Genomic DNA, 22,703 nt, shown 5'->3' with positions numbered 1-22,703 from the left:
CGATGAGCGGTGTACATGCGTAAATCATGCTACCAGTCACTACCTGGGTTGTTGTTAAAGATCAATGCAATGAGCCACATGAAACAATGAACTCGAACTCATCCTCTCATCCAAACACCTCCAGCAATTCGCACGTTATCGCACTCATGCATGGATTCTCACGTTTGTCGGCGTGAGGAGTCACAAACGGTGGGATTGCAGAGAATAGGGGGCGGGTGTCAGAGACGCAGAGGCTCGCACACACGGAAGCTCTCCACTATCGTACGTCTGATTATTTCTTTGTTTGTCAGGCAGTCTATAGAGTTTCGTTTTGTAATTGTCTACTATTACAACAGACGAGGGTAAAGTTAGCGTGTAACTGCGTAGCGGACGGAAATGTTGTAGCGATGCCAGCAACAGCGTCAGCAGCATTAGTACGGAGAGCACGTGCTCTCATTGTAGCATTGGCGACTGGGCTGCAGTTGTGGATGTGTGTTCATTTATGATGTTTGTCGTTGATTTTTGTCGGTATGTATGATGTTGAAAGCGGTGTTGATGTTTGTGAGGGTTTTGACCGCTTTTCGTTGTTTTATTTGATTACGAATGGCATCTGTCACCTGTTCGAGACAAAATTTTAGCTCACATATTCATGTGATCTGCTGAATAGTGCATTATAATGGCCGTTTTTTGAAATTACAGTATGAGTGAGGGTGGCTCCAGTGCTGCTGGTGATGCTCTGCCCTCCGGCAGCGTCACAGAATCCGCATCCGAAACGGAAAATCTTAGTCTTCTGCAGCTACAAGAGGTACGCTTTCATGATATTCCTACATTTTTCCGCTCATATTCTTTGTTCGGCCGTTTTTTTTCCTAGTTTTCCTTTCATGTTGCTCCATATTTTGTACTTGATGCCATCTCATTGTTGTTCTTTTTCGTCGCCACTTCCTCCGTTTTATCCATGATTTGCGGCGTGCTAGTGCTAGTTTGTCCCTCATTTTCCTTGGCTGTTGCCTCGCCTGTTTCTATTTTTAGCCATTATTTGCTGTGTTGCCGCCTCCGATCGATTCGCATCGCGCTCGCCTCAATACGTAGGACACACACTCGGGCATGTTTAGTAGTTGGAGGGCCCATACTCGAGTTCACACCGTAGTTGGGTAATGAGATAATGGACATTGCTTTGCAGCATCTATTCACCGACAGTTGCTGTCCTAACCTTTACTGGATTAGCTTGGAATGATCCTGTAAAGAGGGTCTCACCACTTTGTCGCAATCTTGCACACAACAAAAATTTTCGTTTCTCCCATTTTATTATCACGGATGTGATGTAATCTATGTGTTATCCTACATAGTAGTATTCTACTGTTGAAATCCAAGTAACTTCCAGTGCCTGAAGACACAGGAAGCAAATCTGTCAGCTGTTTCTTTTTAAAAATAAAAAAGATTTGAACTAGAAACACTAATAAAATTGAGTGGTGCACTGTTTGCTGACTTAATGTAATCGCGATACTGTAATAAGCCTGTCTCCATAATTGTATTATGTTTGCAAAGGTCAATCAAGGAAAGTGCATTTAGTTGTTTCTCTTTTTGTGGAAAACGAAATATTTTAGGATTTTGTAGAAGTTAGAACAAACGCTGGTTTAGTAGACTATTGTTTAGACTTATTTTTTTGGGAAAATTCATTTTACTTTTCCCTTCATTCCTAATATCTCTAACCTTTTGGAGGTGAAGATTACATATAAACGTATATTTCACTTGTTTTCTGTGAAGATTAATGTTTAAGTTGGTCGAAAACGTTTGTTGGCTATTTTAGTACTAATGAGAAGGAATATTCTCAGTCCAGAGAGGATTTCTCTTGTCCTTTTTTTCCCATTCACATTATTATATTTACGTATAAACTGTCTGCAGTAATTCATTAATAGGCGGTTAACTCTTAATAAAAAAAATGCTTTGAGTTCGTAAATGCCATACTGGTTGCCCATTTCAGCGCTATCAATCGCCGAGCGAAAAGATGTATGATGGGAAATGACGTAGATGACCCATGTTTGGTCTTGGACAAGTATCCCACATAGGTTTTATGGGTTTTGGTATAGAATTGGGAGTTTCTCTGCTCATTTGCTCCTCGTATGAATGTTTCTTGGAATATTTTGTGCGTAATTACGTTTTAAGATGGCATTGTATCTCTTGTAGGACTTCTGGTTTTGACGAAATTGGGAGTTTCCCTTCCCGATAATTGATGACTGAAAGTACATACGTCATCGAGAAACTGGAATTTTCTAGTCGTTCGCTCCTTATTCATTCTGGAAGTGGACACGTCGGTTGCAATAACTGGTAAATGCACTTTAGATGGCGTCGTTGAGATGAAGTGCTCTGTTGAAGTGAGCGGTAAAGAGATCCTGCCTTCATGCAGTCAGATAAATTTTGCTTAAAACTTTTTTATCTTTATGCTGTAATGTGCGCCCTTCTGCGCTTTTGATGTAGATGAACCCTTCATAGTTTTGGATTCGTTTAGAGCCTATTGAGGTGTACAGACAGTTGACAGGTAGTGAGCATGTGTCATTTTCTAGCCGTTCTTTTCTCTTTTGAATAATCTCTCACCGGAAATTCATCGCTTCAAGGATCTATCCGTTCTATTTTGTCTTGGGTGCTCCTCCGAAATAATAGAGGTAGGATATGGTGACCGACGTAATGAGAAGGATATCAAGAGTCATTTGTTCTTTACCTGTCTTATTTGTCTTAATTGTTCAAGTGTGCAACATTTACTCTCTCTATTCGAGGAAGCGTATTCATCAAGTTTATCCCACCGTTAGTATTTGATTTCTTTAATGTTAATTCATTAATGTTCGGTTTCTCAATGCATGACTGTTCCACCAAAATTTTGCTTTTCTGAGGTTCTTTTTTGAGCGAAGGTATTTTTTTTCACGAAATTACTAGTAAAACCTCAAATTTTTTTTTGATGTTCAAGTATTGCCAAATATTTAGTCCCTCAGTGAATGAGTGTACCTTATTCGCAAACAAGTTGCAGGGTTGAGTTCATTGTCCTGAAATCCATAATTTGGCCGCACAATATCCAAAATTTCTAGAATTTTGCATTTGCGATACCTTTTAAGGACGTTCGGTCCATTCTTCTTGTGTTTTAGTTGTATTTCACCAATTCAATATGAGCAATACTTCGAGAATGGAAGCTTGTTTTGAGTTCTAAATAACGTCTAGAATGATCGAGTAATCCTATATCATTGTAATCACAACGGTTATTGTTGAATTTTTCTGCTTATCCTCTCACAAACGGAAACTGTGATGGGTCCGCGAAGTTTTTTGAGTTCCTATTCAGTTGGAGAAAAATAAGAATTTCCTTGCAATGGCACAAGTATTGGTACTTGTTGTCAATAAAGAAGGGATTTTTTTAGTGTTCTGGAGCTCACAAACTTCGTCGATCATATTTGCACTTTATAGCAATGACTTTTGCAGTTCTTGAACAATCTGCCAACAATAGCACGTGTGCTTCTCGCTCGACTTCGCTAAAGCGATTAAAGCGGTGGCAAATGTGTCCTCAATTTTCTTTGTAAGGGTGCATATCTCTAATGTCACCTATCTTCAAAGTAACAATTTTTTCAAAACATTCACTGTCAATGAAGGCTTTGTTGCTACGAAATCTACTGATGTCTCGAAACAGTCGCGAAAAAGTTTTGATAGCGGCTCAAGCAAATTCGATCTTCGATGCGTACAACATTTGAGAAGAGGGAAAACATCCTTGCATCCATACATTTCAACTATGTTATCTCTTTGTGCTATCTTTAGGGCTTGAACTAATCCTCCAATCTTTTCCTGTGATTGAGAACCCGCTGGGTTGTTCGTCTGGAGATACGTGCTGCAACGGCAACGGATACGCCTTATGAGACAGCAGTGACACCATAGAAATTGACGCAAGTGCGAATTTGTAGGCGTTTGATCTCATTTTACAGGAAAAGTCCTGGAAAAAAAGATTCAGAGGTGCTGTTGTGATCCAGTATAAACATTTATATAAGTCAACTGATAAATATTGCCTTATTTTTCGGATGGAAAAAAACAGTTGATATCTATATTAAGAGTTCATGGATTTCCTTTGCGCTTATGCACTTATTTTCTTTCGTACAATAAACCTTAGAAAATCTTAGAAATAGTTGGTTTCTGTCTCATGCAGGCTATACTCTGTGCTGAATATGGTATTCGGAATTCTTCTAACTTCTCTCTGCCTCTGAATTGAAACGCTACGTAAACCAAAGGTTTTGAATGATTTTTCGGGCCATTTCACTGCCTTTTCCTAGCTTTGCTCTCCAGAATAATAACATTGTAAATTCAGTTTGTGGTCACAATTTCTTTTCGAGTTTTTAGGGGAGTTAGCTTCACTGATTTCCTATTTTACTCAACTCGTTTCGTTATTACTGCTCATACGATTCTCCGTAGCTTTAAGAAGACGTGTAAACGGGTTATTACCTAACCATCATTTTCAAACCACTTGTCTGCATTGCCGTACATGTATCGTCTTCGCTAGCTAGCATCTCTTGGAAATACACTTTTGCACTTTCAGACACTTTTCTATTTGGTATGAAATAATTGTTTTCTATTCTGGGAAGGTTGTTTTTTTTTTCTGTAGACAAAAACACTTCTCGCCTAGTTTGCTATAATTAAAAGTGGTTCGTGTGCGTAATAAATTTCAAAAGGACTTTTTTGCTTGAAATGTTACAACATCAGCAGCACTTGATTTAATCGGAAACTACATTTATCGAATTCTGCATATGGTATATGAGCAAGATTTACTGTGGTTTTTACTACTTCTGTGGACTATCTTTGTGTGCTTAACTTAAGATGTACAGTTTTTCCCTCTTGAAGTGCTGGAGAAAGAAAAGCGTTATTATTTATTTCTTAATTAAGTTTACCCTTTTTCATTCTAGTAGGTCAGGAGAAATGTGAAATTGAGGAAGAAATTAGCTGCTAATAAATATGTGATTAACTCATCAGTTGGTAATTTCTGATCTTTTTTCAAAGTAGATGACTAATTTGATAGGCGAGACGGCCGAGAGAATGCAGGAGCATAGGACGTATTAGGATGTACGACTACTAAGGATGTAATATGTGGTGACTAGTTCCCGGTACATTGGAGATTCCTGCAATTAAACAGCTTCGTCGTAATGTGTGTATTTTGATGGTGCCAAAGTAAGCAAAGTTTGACGCCTTTGAGCATAACTACTTGAAGACGAGGAAAGCTTGTTTTTTTTTAAATATCGAGTCCTCTTCAGCTCAATTTTTTTGCCCCTCGTTCCACCTAATCCACCCTTTCGAAGCGTAACTACAAAATTACACCTTTTTGCAGATGTTTTATTATGATCTCTTGATCCCATACTATTTAATTGACAGGTTGTGCTTTTTTGGAACTAGTTTCCAGTTCATATATTTTCTGCTAGTAGCTAATTTGCTATTTTGACAGCATTGATCAAAATAGTGCCGAGAGTCAACAAGCGTTGCTGCGGACAACAGCTTACTCTCGTTCTAAAAACAGTTTTTTTTTTCCTGTCTTAATTTTATCGGGAATTGATGGTTCACATCAATTTCTGATAAAGTAGAAACAACTGAGTGTGTGATTGGTGATATTTGAAAATCTCGCGCTAAATAACTGGTATCCAATATGGTATGCACTTGCTGGATTTTCGTTTATAGGAAGATTTTTTTTTAAATGTAAAACGATAACTGCGATATGTTTATATGGAATAGAGGTTTGCACATGGACTACGTTAGTCCATCAAATGTCAAATCTACCGATAAATTTGGTTTTTCTCGACATTATTTAGGATACTGTTCCAGCACTACCAGTGCCGTTTTGCAGTGGTTGCTTTCAACTACATGTTTTTTTTCTGCGACTGATTAGATATATGTTATTTTAAAGAGAATAGAAACTCATCGTAGGAGAATTGAAAACCTGTCTCCGCATAGGGTAACGAAGTCGACGATCGAACTTGTTATGAAAGCTCGTGTTAGTTTTATATATTATTGTTGTTATTCTTATTATTATTATTAGTATTATTATTATTATTATTATTACTATTATTATTATTATTATTATTATTATTATTATTATTATTATTATTATTATTATTATCGCCAACTTTACGCAGAAGCGCCAATGTATGCAGAGTGGTTCCTTGAGTTTTATAGTCTTATCCGACAGAAATCCTAGATAGACAAACGATCGAACTTCCTTGCTGCTTTCTAAATATGTTGTTTTGAAGAGTAGATCTCAGGAGATAGTTGTTCGTGGTTTTATTAGCTCCACAATTTCAAGTACTACAGTGAATGAAGCACAGCATATGTGCTAACTCATTATACTTCAGTCAGATTTCACTAAATTCGTTTATAAACCTGAAACTATGCATTTATAATGTAGGCGAAAGATGCGAGTTGTAAATCCTATGTTGTAATGGGTTCTCGAGAAGGATATTTTTCAAGTACAAAGTTTGTCGGGTCACATTAGTCATACTAACTACACGTTTAATTTGTAATATTTTGTGTTAATAATAGCTTTTATTCTGCTGCTAATGTGTACTTTTCCTTTTCTACAATAAGGCACCAACGAACTTTTATCAGAATCATCTGAATGTCGCACCTTTTCAGTTTTAAGCCACTCTAAAAGAATATTGTTGTATTAGATTGTAGATAGGTTTTCTATGTTTAGTTTTTCTTATCTATTTCGCTTTAGCAGTAGATTAGTCGTAGCCAATAGTTTGTCTTTTTTTAATATGTGAATACGGCAGAATCACGCTATGATCCAGGATTTCGTTTAAACTCTTGGATTTATTGTTATGAATTTCTTCTGTCTGTAACTTTTTTTGAACAAAACATGAAGTGTAATGCAGAAGGTTTTTCGGAACTACTGAATACTTTTTAACTGCAGGAGAAGCAAATCCTCACGTTTACTATTACCACTACTTTATGCAGAGCAGGACGGTGAATGGAGGAATTTTAAAAAGTAAAGAACATATAATTGTTAATGGTGTCCCATTTAATTTAATCCCGATGAAACACGTGTAGTATCGGATTAAAGATCAGAAATTGTGGGACTAAAAATAGTGCTAGTTTGGTGAATTGATTCCGATTTTATGCTTATAGATGGATTGCTCATTCTTAGTCATGAACGTCCTTTGGTTTATTTATTAATCAATTTTTGACTCAGAGTCTGCTGTCTAGTGCTTGCGGAATTCATTTCTCGGCTTTGAGGTGTCATTTTCTCTTTTTTTTTCACTATAAAGAATACGAATTTTTTTTTCTGAAAATGCGGCCGTGTCGAATATCGTTTTCTTTGAAATTGTATGTGCACTGATTAGGATAAACATAAACATAAAACACAGAAAACTGTCTGATCGTTAGAATTTTTGGAATGGCAATCAGTTTTTTTTATGCAGGCAATTTCTAGAGTAGTAGTTTGATATATATATATATATATATATATATATATATATATATATCAAACTTTTGTTTAAGAGGTATGCTTGTGAGATTAAATAGACATTTTTAGAACAAATTGTTGAGGATTGCGACAAATTCTGTGTAAATGTTGTGTGAGCGCTTCTGTGCATATGTAAATAAGCCAGGTTCTGAATACGATCCTCCTGCTTGTTGTCTAGGTTTTCTTTGTGAATCACCTATTCATCGCGAAACTCCGCCCCAGTGTTTATTCTAGCTATTTTCTATAATTAGAATGCTATTTTCAAGAATATTTCAATTTTCACTGGATCGTTTTCCGAAAACAGCACATATTACTCAAATTATGCTGATGATTAGGATGCGGTTAAATTTGAGACATAATTAAACTTGTTGTGATGTTATCCGTTTCTTTCTGGGTCCTCTATGCATTTATCCTTAGAAATTGTGAGAGCACGCTTTTGTATACGCTATGTAATCATCATTAATAAGCTATTTTTACCTGATATGGTAACCATGGAGGTAGCTCGGAAATCGATGGGCAGTGAATTTCTGTGGAAGGCAATGCTCAAATAGACTACTAATTTACTTAGCTCCCAGATCTTAGAAACAGGGTAATTAGAAAAAGCCGTAATTAATTAGAGCTCCGATTATCGGTGTGGATTATTCCTTTTGGAGGAACGAAACACCTCCATAAGCTGCAATTACGCAGAAACGGTGCCAGCTATATAAAAATGTAAAAATTGCTGTATGTTCATGTTCCAGATTTTTACATACGCAGATGATGATATCGATTTAAAGGCATCACTTCACGAATCTGAGGTGGTACGGATTTCAGGTGGAGTATTCGTATACAGGATGGGAGACTATAGAGAGGGGGGTGATTCCGTCCATTTCTTCCTAATTGCCGTAAAAAAAACGGCCCGGAAGATGCCGCGCCGCACAAGCCTGGCGCGCTCCAATCGAACTCCTTGTGGAAAATAGTGCGCCGGAACGCTCGAAGCCGTATCTTCCGGACCGTTTTCTACGGCAATCAGAAAGAATTGGACGGAATCACCCCCCTCTCTATAGTCTCCCATCCCGTATACGAATACTCCACCTGAAATCTGCACCACCTCAGATGGGGTGATGCCTTTAAAAACTTATTGAATGGTACAATTTCGAAGAAAGCATCTGCGCGCCTCACTCTTTCTCACCTTTTTGTTTCGTGACTGCGGTGTTTTATTCTCGGACTGAAGTAGATAGAAGCCAGCACATTAAGTGAAAAAAACCAATTTTCTATAATTTATTCTATGAAATTATGCGTTGCAGCAACATCACAGGGTTTTAATCTAAAGCGAAAGGCTGCGTCACTTATATTATGGAAAGTGAAGTGATTAGGAGAAAATGATGCAGTACAATAAATTTTGCTTAGAAATTCGCCTTAAAAATGTGCATTTTGTCCTTGTGTCATTTTAATGATATGGTCCCTTCTGTTAAACGATATCATCTGCATTCGAATCATGTGTGATCGCCGTGAATTTTTAACGTTTTTGCACTAGAATGTTAATTAGTTTGTCAGGATCACGTACTATGATGAGTTTCCGTAGACGATTTCTAGAATACCTATGAATACGAAATATTCACCAGCAGTTAGTAGATATACACTGAAAGTTTTTTAGTACATTCTGAATCCTGGAAGGATGTGGAAGATACTATGCAAGTTAATAAATTCTCTATTATTAGCAGTGGTGAAGACTGAATTTCGTCTATTGCACCTCTACGAGAAGAGGTGCTATGAGATTTACTCATGTGCTCATGGACTGGGCTCTGTTATCCATGAATAAATAGGCTAGTCGTTTTGCGGAATTATATAGCGCTTCACATTCTTTCATTTCATATAATATTCTGATTACCTCTCAACTCTGGTGTCTTCCCTCTTCCCCGAAACAGATCTTTTGAAATTTGGTTACTCCAAGTATCGCATTTTATGTATTATTATTATTATTACTATTATTATTATTATTGTTATTATCATTATTATTATTATTATTATTATTATTATTATTATCATTATTATTATTATTATTATTATTATTATTATTATTATTATTATTATTATTATTATTATGTTATACGAAATATTATCAGACTGATTTCGTCATGAATTATTATGCGTCTTTGACAGAAATGAGTGAAAACTATCGCTTTCCTCTCTCGTTTTCGTTTTTTCATTTTTGCTTTAGTGGGAGAATTAACTCCTAGCTTGCGGCATTACGTACATTTTTGCGAAACCAGTAGATATATGATTTTTTCCTCAATAAGTTACACGCTGAATTTTCCGCAATAGTCCTACGATTTTATTTAAGTATCTGGTCGTTTTTAGAGTTAGATGCAAAAACTTCTTCTTTAAAAAAAGATATTCTTGTGCAAATTACCGCATTTAGTTGGCTAACACCGTAATTGCTCCTAGCGACACTGAATTGTTTTTTAAAAATAGATTATTATGTTATTATTATTTCTCAGTGTTACGTTCCTCGTCAATTCTGGTCATTTTTTCCTGGATTAAAACTCAGTGAAATGACTAAAGAGCGCACAATGTTTTGCATTTTTCCGAACTAGAATGAAAATACTCCGACAAGACTGAGTGTATTATGAAAAGCGCTCGCAGTGGAACGAACCATTCTCCCTCTCCCTCTCTCCGCTTTTCCTATAGAGGCGATTATGTAACTGCTGTGTGCAGGGAACTGAACACTGCTAAATTGTAGTTTTCATTTCCTCTTCGGAGCAGGAAGAATAAAGGAAGATTTATTTCTTGCAAACTGTTATCCGTTGTCTTTATTGCAATCGCTGCATCAAAAATAAACGAATTATAGTAGATTTCTAATCGATTAGTCTGTAATACACTTTTGGAGCGATAGTTTTCATGGCCTTATTGCCTTCTTGCATTGTACTTTTATCAGCAATCTTTTTCGATGTCGGTTGTTGCGATGGACGATTTGCTTCCTAATCACTTTTACGTATTGTTCGATTTTTTTCCTCTGGATTTTGCTTCAGCTCTCGTCTCTCTGTTTCATTCCTTTTTTTCTTTTTTTTCACTGCTGCATACTTGCTTAACAAGTGGATGTGTAGCAAGATCATGTTGGGATGAAAATGTCTGTTATCTGCCCGTTGAACTTACTAAATGATTGTAGATTCTCGAATTTTTCACGTACAATAGGCAGAGAACACTGCACTAATTCGTAAACAAACGTGGACGTGTCAGTAACAGTTATTAAGAGACGTGTACCTAATAATGTGTAGGAATAGAAGAAACGTAATAGTGCATTATAGTTGTAACCCGTGATTAATGAATGTTCATGTGTCTGACAAGCCATAACAATGAGAGCTTCGCTATTGTAGCAGAATGGGGGAAAGCTTTTCTTTTTCTTTAAAAATCATCACGACAATTTTCTTTGAAAACGAAGACGAAGGACGAAACATGGAAAATGGCTATCTCTTGGTCGTAGAAGTGCGCATATTCACGAAAAATGAGATTTTCATACGTTGAATATTGGAGCACGGCAGAGGTCAGTGATTATAACCTTTCTGCACAGACAGAAGATGAAAATCTCAAACGTGCCATAAGGTTGATTTTTGAGTTAGATGGGGCCTGCGAAATTCTTCCTTGAGCAGTTGGACAGAAAGAGGTTTCATGTGATATTTTGTGTTTTTTTTTGTTCTCATGTGTTATTGTTGTTAATTTCGCCACACACATCACCATACACACACATCGCAACACACATACACACATCGCCACACACATACACACATCGCCACACATACTCATACACACACATCGCCACACATATTCATACACACACATCGCCACACACATCACCACACACATCACCACACACATCGCCACACACATCGCCACACACATCACCATACACTCACATCGCAACACACATACACACATCGCCACACACATACACACATCGCCACACATATTCATACACACACATCGCCACACATATTCATACACACATCGCCACACACATCACCATACACACATCGCAACACACATCGCCACACACATCACCACACACATCACCACACACATCGCCACACACATCACCATACACTCACATCGCAACACACATACACACATCGCCACACATATTCATACACACACATCGCCACACATATTCATACACACATCGCCACACACATCACCATACACACATCGCAACACATACGCACATCGACACACATATCACCACACACACGTCGCAACACACATACACACATCCACACACACACACACATACACACATATTCATACACACACATCGCCACACATATTCATACACACATCGCCACACACATCACCATACACACATCGCAACACACATCGCCACACACATCACCACACACATCACCACACACATCGCCACACACATCACCATACACTCAATCGAACACACATACACACATCGCCACACAATACACACATCGCCACACATATTCATACACACACATCGCCACACATATTCATACACACATCGCCACACACATCACCACACACATCACCACACACATCGCCACACACATCGCCACACACATCACCACACACATCGCCACACACATCACCATACACACACAACGAAACACACAAACACACAACGCCACACACATACACAATCGCCACACATATTCATACACACACATCGCCACACATATTCATACACACATCGCCACACACATCACCACACACATCGCAACACACATCGCCACACACATCACCACACACATCACCACACACATCGCCACACACATCACCATACACACACATCGCCACACATATTCATGCACACATCGCCACACACATCACCATACACACATCGCAACACATACGCACATCGACACACATATCACCACACACACGTCGCAACACACATACACACATCGCCACACACATACACACATCGCCACACATATTCATACACACACATCGCAACACACATACACACATCGCCACACATATTCATACACACACATCGCCACACATGTTCATACACACATCGCCACACACATCGCAACACATACGCACATCGACACACATATCACCACACACACGTCGCAACACACATACACACATCGCCACACACATACACACATCGCCACACATATTCATACACACACATCGCCACACATATTCATACACACATCGCCACACACATCACCATACACACATCGCAACACACATCGCCACACACATCACCACACACATCACCACACACATCGCCACACACATCGCCACACACATCACCATACACTCACATCGCAACACACATACACACATCGCCACACACATACACACATCGCCACACATATTCATACACACACATCGCCACACATATTCATACACACACATCGCCACACACATCACCACACACATCACCACACACATCGCCACACACATCGCCACACACATCACCACACACATCGCCACACACATCACCATACACTCACATCGCAACACACATACACACATCGCCACACACATACACACATCGCCACACATATTCATACACACACATCGCCACACATATTCATACACACATCGCCACACACATCACCACACACATCGCAACACACATCGCCACACAATCACCACACACATCACCACACAATCGCCACACACCACCATACACACAATCGCCACACATATTCATGCACACATCGCCACACACATCACCATACACAATCGCAACACATACCACATCGACACACATATCACCACACACACGTCGCAACACACATACACACATCGCCACACACATACACACATCGCCACACATATTCATACACACACATCGCAACACACATACACACATCGCCACACATATTCATACACACACATCGCCACACATATTCATACACACATCGCCACACACATCACCATACACACATCGCAACACATACGCACATCGACACACATATCACCACACACACGTCGCAACACACATACACACATCGCCACACACATACACACATCGCCACACATATTCATACACACACATCGCCACACATATTCATACACACATCGCCACACACATCACCATACACACATCGCAACACACATCGCCACACACATCACCACACACATCACCACACACATCGCCACACACATCACCATACACTCACATCGCAACACACATACACACATCGCCACACACATACACACATCGCCACACATATTCATACACACACATCGCCACACATATTCATACACAATCGCCACACACATCACCACACACATCGCAACACACATCGCCACACACATCACCACACACATCACCACACACATCGCCACACACATCACCATACACTCACATCGCAACACACATACACACATCGCCACACACATACACACATCGCCACACATATTCATACACACACATCGCCACACATATTCATACACACATCGCCACACACATCACCACACACATCGCAACACACATCGCCACACACATCACCACACACATCACCACACACATCGCCACACACATCACCATACACACACATCGCCACACATATTCATGCACACATCGCCACACACATCACCATACACACATCGCAACACATACGCACATCGACACACATATCACCACACACACGTCGCAACACACATCACCATACACACATCGCAACACATACACACACATCGCCACACACACACATCACCATACACACACATCGCAACACACACATATCGCCACACACACACACATCACCATACACACACGTCGCAACACACATCACCATACACACATCGCAACACATACACACACATCGCAACACACACACATCGCCACACACACACACATCACCATACACACACATCGCAACACACACACACACACCACCATACACACACATACATTTTTCTCGACATTAAGTCGTCGTGCTTACGAAATGGAGAACACGTGAGGATGCATTCAGTTTGATTTTTCGGGCCTATTTCCCTCTAGCGGCGAATATTTTTAGAATGAAATGTGATAAAAATAAGTTTCTTCTGAATTCCTCAGTTCTTTATTCTATTTTGTGGAAATTATTTAATAATTCTGCTGTCAAATATGCAAAGCGTGCTACGCCCCGAGTGGATGTGTCCATTGTGATGTGCTTTTTGATAAATTTACACTTTACGGGACTCTATTTTATGGAGTGAGTAACAACGATGTTTCTATGTTGAGTGATGTTATAGATAGTTCCTGCCCACTCAAAATGCCGCAATACGTTTGTAAAAAGTATAAGAACCCTTTCATTTATTGGAAGATGTATACGGCCTTATAGACACGAATAAAGTGAAGTGTCTCTTCTATATATTCCAACGAAGTGTCTCACGGTCTAAATTCCGCCTATCTTTTGATCTTTGAACAAAGAAGAAAAGGCGATTTCTGCACTATTTGTGTTTCGAAGCACAAAACAAGCGGGAACAGAGCGCTGGCGGTGTAAATCTTCAGCAACGTAGTAAGCAAGGAGAGCATAGATTCTGTTCATCGCGGTTTCCGAATATAACAGATTAGGACTCCTGTTTAATGAGCAAAGCTGTCGCAATCCACCATTCATAAAACTAGTACACCATTTCTACTTCACTGCGTAAAATGAAAGTTCAAGCAGAGGGATTCGAAATTTTCAAGCTGTGAAATTTAGCGTTAGTTATCTTCATTTGGTGGAGTTCGCGTCCTAGATGCAATTTTTTCTGTGTTGCCCATTTATCACATAAGGGACTCTGTTCCTTAAGTGATTAATGAGCAACACAGAAAAATGACAATCGATACCGTAGATGTACATAAGTATAATTCAGAGAATGAGTTTTATATTCACAGTTGTGCCTGCAACAGGAATGTGAAATGTTGGAAGCTAAAAGTCAATTTTTTTTTCCGAAAAGAACCTACAACTACCATTCTTTTACTAGGATACTTGATTATGTGCCAGGTATATCCATAAAGATGCTCTTGTTTTCTCGTGTCGTGCTATTGTTTTTGAAAGGTATGTTATATGACTTTCTATAGTCTTCGATGTTTGTTTGACCTAGTTTCATTATTGCAGGGTTCTTTTGTGGTCTCTGTTTATGCGAACTGTTTATAAGCACATCCTCTGACACATTGTCTTTTACCGCGCTACTTGTCGGAGACATCAATTCCTTCTTTCAAAGAATCTGCAACTACTGCTTCTTCCCATTATGAGGCTATCTTTTCTTGGTTGGGCCCACCACTTCTGTCGGTCCAGTTCATTTTTGTGGTGAAAGTTTAGCTTAATGTCTGGTCCTCACACAAATACGTCTATGAATAACACGTGAATGTTATACTCATCATTTCAGCTTCTTTTTAGAATTCTACCTTCGAAAATTCTGGGAATCCATAAAATGCAGTTTTTCTCTCCTTGTTATTTTATCAGCTGACGTACGTGGCTTAATATGAGGAACATTGGCGTGCACGTGCTTCGCACATTTTTCCTACCTTTTCTCCTCACAACTATGGTTCCTCCAATCCTTCTGTGTTTTGTTGTTATCTTTACTTCTAGCATTATTCAATCTTAATACAACTGTTTAACGTTTTTAGGTTTTCAAACAGAAACAAATGGATTTGATGGCGCATTTCGAACGTGCACAACAAGCACTAAACATGCAGCATCTTCAACAGTACTACCAGACCTTACAACAACATGCCCAACAACAAGTCGCTAATAATGCTGCACAAGCGGGTCCAGAAAGGATGGATGAGGGATTGTGTGATGCGGCAGGTAAGGTTTCGTTGAGGTGTGCGCTACCTGAAAAACGTTTTCGAGTTTTAGTTGCTCCTTTGGCACTCGCTTCTTCCATGGGAAGTTTGCTGGGATCCAGTCAGTCTCCAACCACATCACGTGAGGCCCCTCCTCCTCAGAGAGTTCGAAGGTATGGAGTTTTTCGGCTGTTTTTTTTAATCTTAGAGGATTTTTTTTAGTGAACATCGTAATGCGTCTACGAACTCCTCATCTCAGACAATCTCTCAGCATACTAAAGATCGCTTGAAAAACATGATTGCTCAACGTAACCGGGAAGGCAGTCAGACGAATTTGGCTGGAACACCACCTCAACAACACGCACCTATGAGTCCACAAGTATGTTCGTGTTTGTCCCGAATTTATCGTAGTAGCAAAGGTGGTAATAAACTGATAACCAGCACATTACATCTCTACTCGTTAGTCGAGGATTTCTGGAAGGCAAGTGGACAGCTTTAGGTAAACGTGTCATCACCACACTTCGAACCCTACCGGGTACCAGTCTCACTGCATACAGCCCAAGCGGTCAGCTCACAACCGTCTTCCGAATACCAACTCCGAAAGGTGAACAGCGAGCCGAATTTGAAGATGCGAATCCGAGCTAAATTACTCAGCAAAGGATCGAGCCCCGTGCAGAATCAGAACAACTTCAATTTTACGCATCCACAACTGAAGCGGTTGGTTTAGTCCTTTGTTATTTTTTCGACAGCATTTGAGATTTTGTTTTGAGAAGCGATAGCGAGACGTCTGGAAATGGTGCTACTGCTGGTAGTTTGCCGATGGATGCTCTTTTGTCAAATGCCGCCACAGCATTCCCTCCTCATCTCATAATGCCATCACCGAGTTTGCCAAATCTTGCTGCTCCGAACCTTGCACAAGCTCCACAGCTACCTATTGGTAAAAATTCCAGAAAGACTTCATAAATATGATGGAGTCACACAAATGTTTTCCAGACCTAGCTTCATTAATGGCGGCTGCTCAGCTGACGCCGTTCCTTAGCCTTCCAAGTCTGTTCAAGACACATATAGGCCTTGGAGGAGGTTTGCTGGAGGAAGATGTTGCCGATCGAGCAAAACTTGCTCCGGGTCTGGCTGCTCTTGGAACCCTATCGCAACAGCTGCCGGTTTTTGGAAATCCCTCGTTGCTCAAACAACAACTTAGAGAACTCGTACTTAGGAGGAAAAGTCTCGTACGGTCAGATCATTTTCTTTTATCTTTTATTTCCTTTCAATTCCACCCTGGTTTCTTGGGGCACTTTGAGTTTTATTTCCCTTTTGCGGTTCATTTTATTAGTTGTTCAGCGAAGAGCCCGAAGATGACGATTCACTTTGTGCACAGCCGGTGCTTTCCCCTGGACAACTTCCAACTTCTCTAGGATTGAGTGATATGTCAGGGGGAAAAGCTACAGGTCTCGCATATGACTCTAGCATGGCTCGTCACGAGTGTGTCTGCGGCGAAAGTAGCTCTCATGTTGAGCATGGTGGAAGAGTGCAAAGCATCTGGTCTCGGCTGTTAGAGCGGGGGCTTGTCCAAAAGTAGGTAATAATCGGTTTTACTTCTCATTGATTAAGTTACACAAGACGATTGAGGTGTGAGAGAATCGCAGCAAAGAAAGCATCTCTGGAGCAACTTCGTATGGTCCATTCGCCTACTTACGTTACATTTTTTGCTGTTTCACCGACTGCTTGCCTGAAAATGGAAGCGTCACAGTTGCCTCTAAAAAGTTTTGTTCAGGTTCGTTCGTACAACTACAGGATATCCCAGAATCCTCTAAATGTAAATTACTTTAGTTGCCTTGTGGTGGTATTGGCATTGATTCTGATACGTATTTCAACGATGCAACTACACAGACTGCTGCACGAGTTGCTGCTGGATCCCTGATTGAGTTAGCTTCTCAGGTAAGACATAATAAGATAAAACTGGGCAACATCTCTGAAACAGATTATTATTTCTGTTTACGTTATTGGTTTTTTTCTTCAATTTTTTTCGGAATAGTATGTCGGCTCTTGTTGTGACTATCCATTTTCTAAGCGTTGCTTTTGCATTTTCGGTAATAAAATTCAACTGTTCTGCTCGCACTTGATGGGATTTAATGTACTCAGTTCACTCGGTCACTAAATTTCAAATTTGGATCATTTGGTTGATAATCGCTGAGATAAACCAACATAGATCAACATTAAGGTGGCGGAGAACAGATTGCGAAATGGTTTTGCTTGTATTCGGCCACCTGGACACCATTCCGAGAGGGATCAGGTAGAGTAGTCTCTTCTTTCCCAGTTCTTTCCCCAATAGCAACATTTTTTCCTTCTTATAGGCAATGGGATTCTGCTTCTTCAATAACGTGGCTATCACCGCTCGCTACCTCCAGAATAGATACCCACAACAATGTTCCCGAATAGCGATAATTGACTGGGTAGTTGTGAATATATCTTTTGTGGTATTTAGAGCAAAACATTCTATGGATTTCAGGACGTACATCATGGGAACGGGACGCAATTGTGTTTCGAAGAGGATCCTAGTGTTCTGTACTTGTCACTTCATCGTCACGACAACGGGAACTTCTTTCCGGGGACCGGCGCTGTCACGGAAGTTGGGCGAGGCGCTGGAAAGGTGAACTCTGGCCTTTTTTCTTAGTCATGACTTTGAATTAATTGATGCTTGCGAAAGTGCTTCCAAAAACTGGAATTCTTCAGGGTTTCTCAGTGAATGTGCCGTTCTCTGGAGGTGTTATGAGGGACGCAGATTACTTAGCTGCCTGGAGGGTAATCGTGCAGCCGGTTCTGGAACAGTTCCAACCGACATTCATTCTTGTATCAGCAGGTTTTGACGCATGCTGCGGTCATCCAAATGCTCTTGGCGGGTGCGTATCAACATATTGCCGAATATGTTCTCCCATTTCACTGCTATGAAGTTTTTTTTTGTTACAGGTATAAAATTTCGGCAGAAATGTTTGGCTTTATGACGCGTCAGCTAATGGGTTTTGCTGGCGGACGGGTTGTCCTGGCTTTGGAAGGAGGCTATGATCTAGCAAGTATTTCAGACGCTGCCGAACAGTGTGTTAAGGTATGCTTCCATTGCGTTTTGAGAAATTATGGTTACGTTCTTGGATTTTCTGCCAATATGTTGGATTTTTTTGGCTTTGTAGAATAGATTTGAACATTTTGAAGCAGAATAACAAGAATATCATGAAGAAGTGCTGCTCAGATTCGTAGAAGTTGCAAATCTTAATGAAATATCCATAAGTTGGTTGAGAATAAGAATGGATCTTAAACAACATATAGTGTAGGTTACTTCTTGGCGCTAGGTCGTCCTTCCTACAGCTTGTTGAGATTGCCTACCTTTTTTATTACCGAGATTAATTCGTTAACAATAGAACACTTTTAAGGTTCTATGTGGAGACGATGATAAAGCGGGTGTTTTGAAGAACGAAGCGCTTGAGGGTATACCATGTCTCAGTGCCCAAGAAACTATTCAAAAAGTATCTCTTCCACATATCCACTTAATATCTCCTCTACATTGTGATTTTATTCCATTTAGGTTATTGCAATTCATAAAGGATATTGGCCGACTTTGACGGCTGAACAGGGATTATCCATAAGTGAACTCCACTGGCAAACCGTTGGTAGACAGTTTCAGAAGCTCACTATGGGAACAGTTTCATAACATCGAGTAGAGCTACACCTGCACATAGACATGATTCTTTGAGTCAAAACCGGTGGAACTTAATATTGATAGTGAGTCTGGAATCTCCACGAATCTAGATTTGAGATTGATTTGATATTGACTTAAATGCAGATCTCGCTACCTCTCGCTCTTTTCTTCTTAAAAGAAAATAGTGGCGTTCGAGATAGATCATGTGCTCCATTCTTATTTTTTCTCCTTGATAATGGCATTTCTTCTATCCTTGATTAAAGGAGTAATACTGAAAATCCTGTAGCTTCATTATATGAGAATGTCGTTGTAAATGTCTCCGCTACGAGAATACCAGTTGGCGTAACTTTTTTTTGTGCATATCAAAGCCCTTAACAGTTGTAAATGTGGGAATTTGCTTTGAGCAAATGAACAATGAACACTGGGCTGTCTTTTGCCATGAGAACGTGATTAGTTCGATGATATAGACTTTCCAGCAGATATTTTCTTTCTTTCCTCCTCAACTACACTATCAACAATGAGGCACATGATCCTCTCAAAATGGTGTGTGGCGTACCTGTGTGACTTCTGGTCCAGTAAGATCTTTATTCCTGTTTAACCACATGCTAAACAACGTAGATACATCTATTTGTATCTATGAGAATGCTCTAGTCTTGCGTTTCTATCTTCCTTTCTACCAACATATGAAATTTATCACAAGGTAGGTACAATTATTATGATGTTTAACAGTTGTGTGTTCACACTATTATTTTGTATCAAGGGTTCTAACTTAAAACTGATGAGATCGTACAGAATGTTATATCAAAGTTCTGGATTTGTTTAGAAGATTGCTGGTAGGATTGTGGGGATGTTTATGCATCCCACTTCTATGCATATTAGAGATCATATCATTTGTAAACTGTTCCCGGTACGGCACGCTTAGCCACAATTTCCCAAATTAGCATATTTCCAGGATTATTTCCTAGTGCTCTGCACTACTTCCTTTTCCATCTTTTATTCACCTTTTCCTACCACTAAAACGATCATAGAGATGCTTATTTCTTTCTTCCCTCTTCATCAAGCATTTCGGTCCGTTTTTGGTCTTTGATGCTGATATTTTTTCATACTATCGAAATGTGATTAAAATGTGATCGGCACACTAAGCCGTTTCTCGATTTGTCTTCATCTATATCGTGAATTTCTGTTTACAAGATGTTGTTGTATATAGTTTTTAAGAGTAGAATGAATGTATTTTGAAATCTCGAGTATTGATAAAATAATCCACTATGATTTTATATGTTCCAGTTAATGGCGGTCACGTATACGTATGTGGGCCATGTGAGAACCGTTACATAACTTATTTTGTTGTTTTCCAAACTGTTTGCTTTATTTTCAAAGTAGTTCTTGCAGTAACACGAAAGTTTTACAATTTGTAATGTGTCGTCTTGTGATGCGTTTGCGTTTCATATGAGAGTATTTGATAGAAGTTAAGATGAACTAGTACTTTTGGAGATTTCTCTTACCAAGTACTATTAACGAACACAACAGTATATTCTTTATAGAAAATTTGCTCTACTCATTTGTATTACAGTTAAGAATTATTGTAACGTCACCCTAATCACGATGCAACTCATAGGGTTATGCAAGGTTATATTTCTACGCAAAACTACTAAAATCATGCTGTTGTTTATTCCAAAACGAATCTTTGGTTTATTATAAACAAAAATTAGAAAAAATAACAAAGGGTACCTATACTATTAATTGCTATCCGCAGCATCTATATAATTCCAATATGTTTTTTTTTGCCACAATTTTTCAACATTCACGAAACATTATTCCGCACTGTATTAATTAAGTAGAAACAAATTTACAATACAAGAGAGCTATTGTCAAGAGATTTAACACGACTTCAAACATATAATTTTATGTATTCACATAATTGTACACTTCGTGACATTTCTTCTTAATATGAAGAATATACGACTAGAATATGGAGTTCTTCTTTGTCTAAGCCGAAGTAGACTTAGGCGGTTGCACTTTTGCCCACTGCTGCACTTTCGCTTGAAAAAAGGAGTAAATAAGTTGTGACGAAACTAAGCTGTCGGTACAATGTAAAAAGACTAACCTGATCCGAATATCAAAAAAACTACTCCTGCAAGAAAACTGAATCCACTGCAGATCACGAATGAGATTACCCATTTATTACTGAAGCCCTGAATAAATGCCCCTAACTCTCTATTTCGACAGATCTGCCAAGTTTTTACTTTAGTTAAACGAAACGTACCATTTTGGAAACTAAACCCAACATCAATGGTCCGCTAATATTTCCCAGCATACCAAATATCATTGCGATCGACGAGACTGTTCCAGAAAACGGAGGTGCTATGCACAAAAGACATGTAAAAAATCCACAAATACCGGCAGAGAAAAAAGTCCCTAAAATCAATACAACAGCATTCACATAATGGATTTGGAACGGAGAGACCAACTGGTTACCGTATAATCCAAGCAACGGAAGTGCGAGGTAAGGATTTTCACAGCTTGGTAGCGTAGCAAGCGCTATTAGCACGGCTGCAGATCCGAATGAACCTGAGAAAACTATTATTATTCAGATGCTGCCCAAGAAAGATAGGAACTCCCTCACCGACTGACTGGAAGATTTTAGCACATTTTGTATGTCCAATAATTTCATTCCTTTTAAGGTAATCCGCTAAAATTCCCAGTATGTTTTTCGAAATTAGCTGAGAAATGAATGGTATCATAGTATACAATCCATTCTGGAATGGAAATAATTTTTAGGGATGAAATTAGTATATAGTCGCTTTAACCCACCTTACTAAGTGGTAGCATGAGCTCCT

At 39.3% G+C, this 22,703-nt stretch overlaps 2 protein-coding genes across 2 annotated transcripts; one reads left to right on the top strand and one right to left on the bottom strand.

Moving 5' to 3' along the window:
* Positions 1-679: 679 nt before the first annotated feature.
* On the top strand, positions 680-19,878 carry RB195_026019 (uncharacterized protein; the record flags this gene model as incomplete). The annotated part of the gene is made up of 17 exons (XM_064214381.1): positions 680-784; positions 16,017-16,197; positions 16,249-16,348; positions 16,398-16,554; positions 16,675-16,892; positions 16,946-17,112; positions 17,169-17,409; positions 17,517-17,750; positions 17,805-17,949; positions 18,006-18,113; positions 18,397-18,468; positions 18,530-18,628; positions 18,685-18,825; positions 18,909-19,075; positions 19,143-19,278; positions 19,601-19,693; positions 19,753-19,878. 17 exons carry the CDS (start codon positions 680-682, stop codon positions 19,876-19,878), a joined length of 2,490 nt encoding a protein of 829 aa, XP_064070262.1.
* Positions 19,879-21,852: 1,974 nt separating this feature from the next.
* Positions 21,853-22,695, bottom strand: RB195_026018 (uncharacterized protein; the record flags this gene model as incomplete). Its single annotated transcript, XM_064214380.1, has 6 exons — positions 21,853-21,905; positions 21,971-22,058; positions 22,130-22,281; positions 22,342-22,434; positions 22,490-22,622; positions 22,678-22,695. 6 exons carry the CDS (start codon positions 22,693-22,695, stop codon positions 21,853-21,855), a joined length of 537 nt encoding a protein of 178 aa, XP_064070261.1.
* Positions 22,696-22,703: the final 8 nt, after the last annotated feature.

The sequence above is a fragment of the Necator americanus genome, chromosome X (assembly GCF_031761385.1).
Source record: "Necator americanus strain Aroian chromosome X, whole genome shotgun sequence".
Classification (NCBI taxonomy): Eukaryota; Metazoa; Nematoda; class Chromadorea; order Rhabditida; family Ancylostomatidae; genus Necator; species Necator americanus.
Note: the sequence above shows the minus strand (reverse complement) of the source record. Positions and strands in the feature narration are given on the sequence as shown.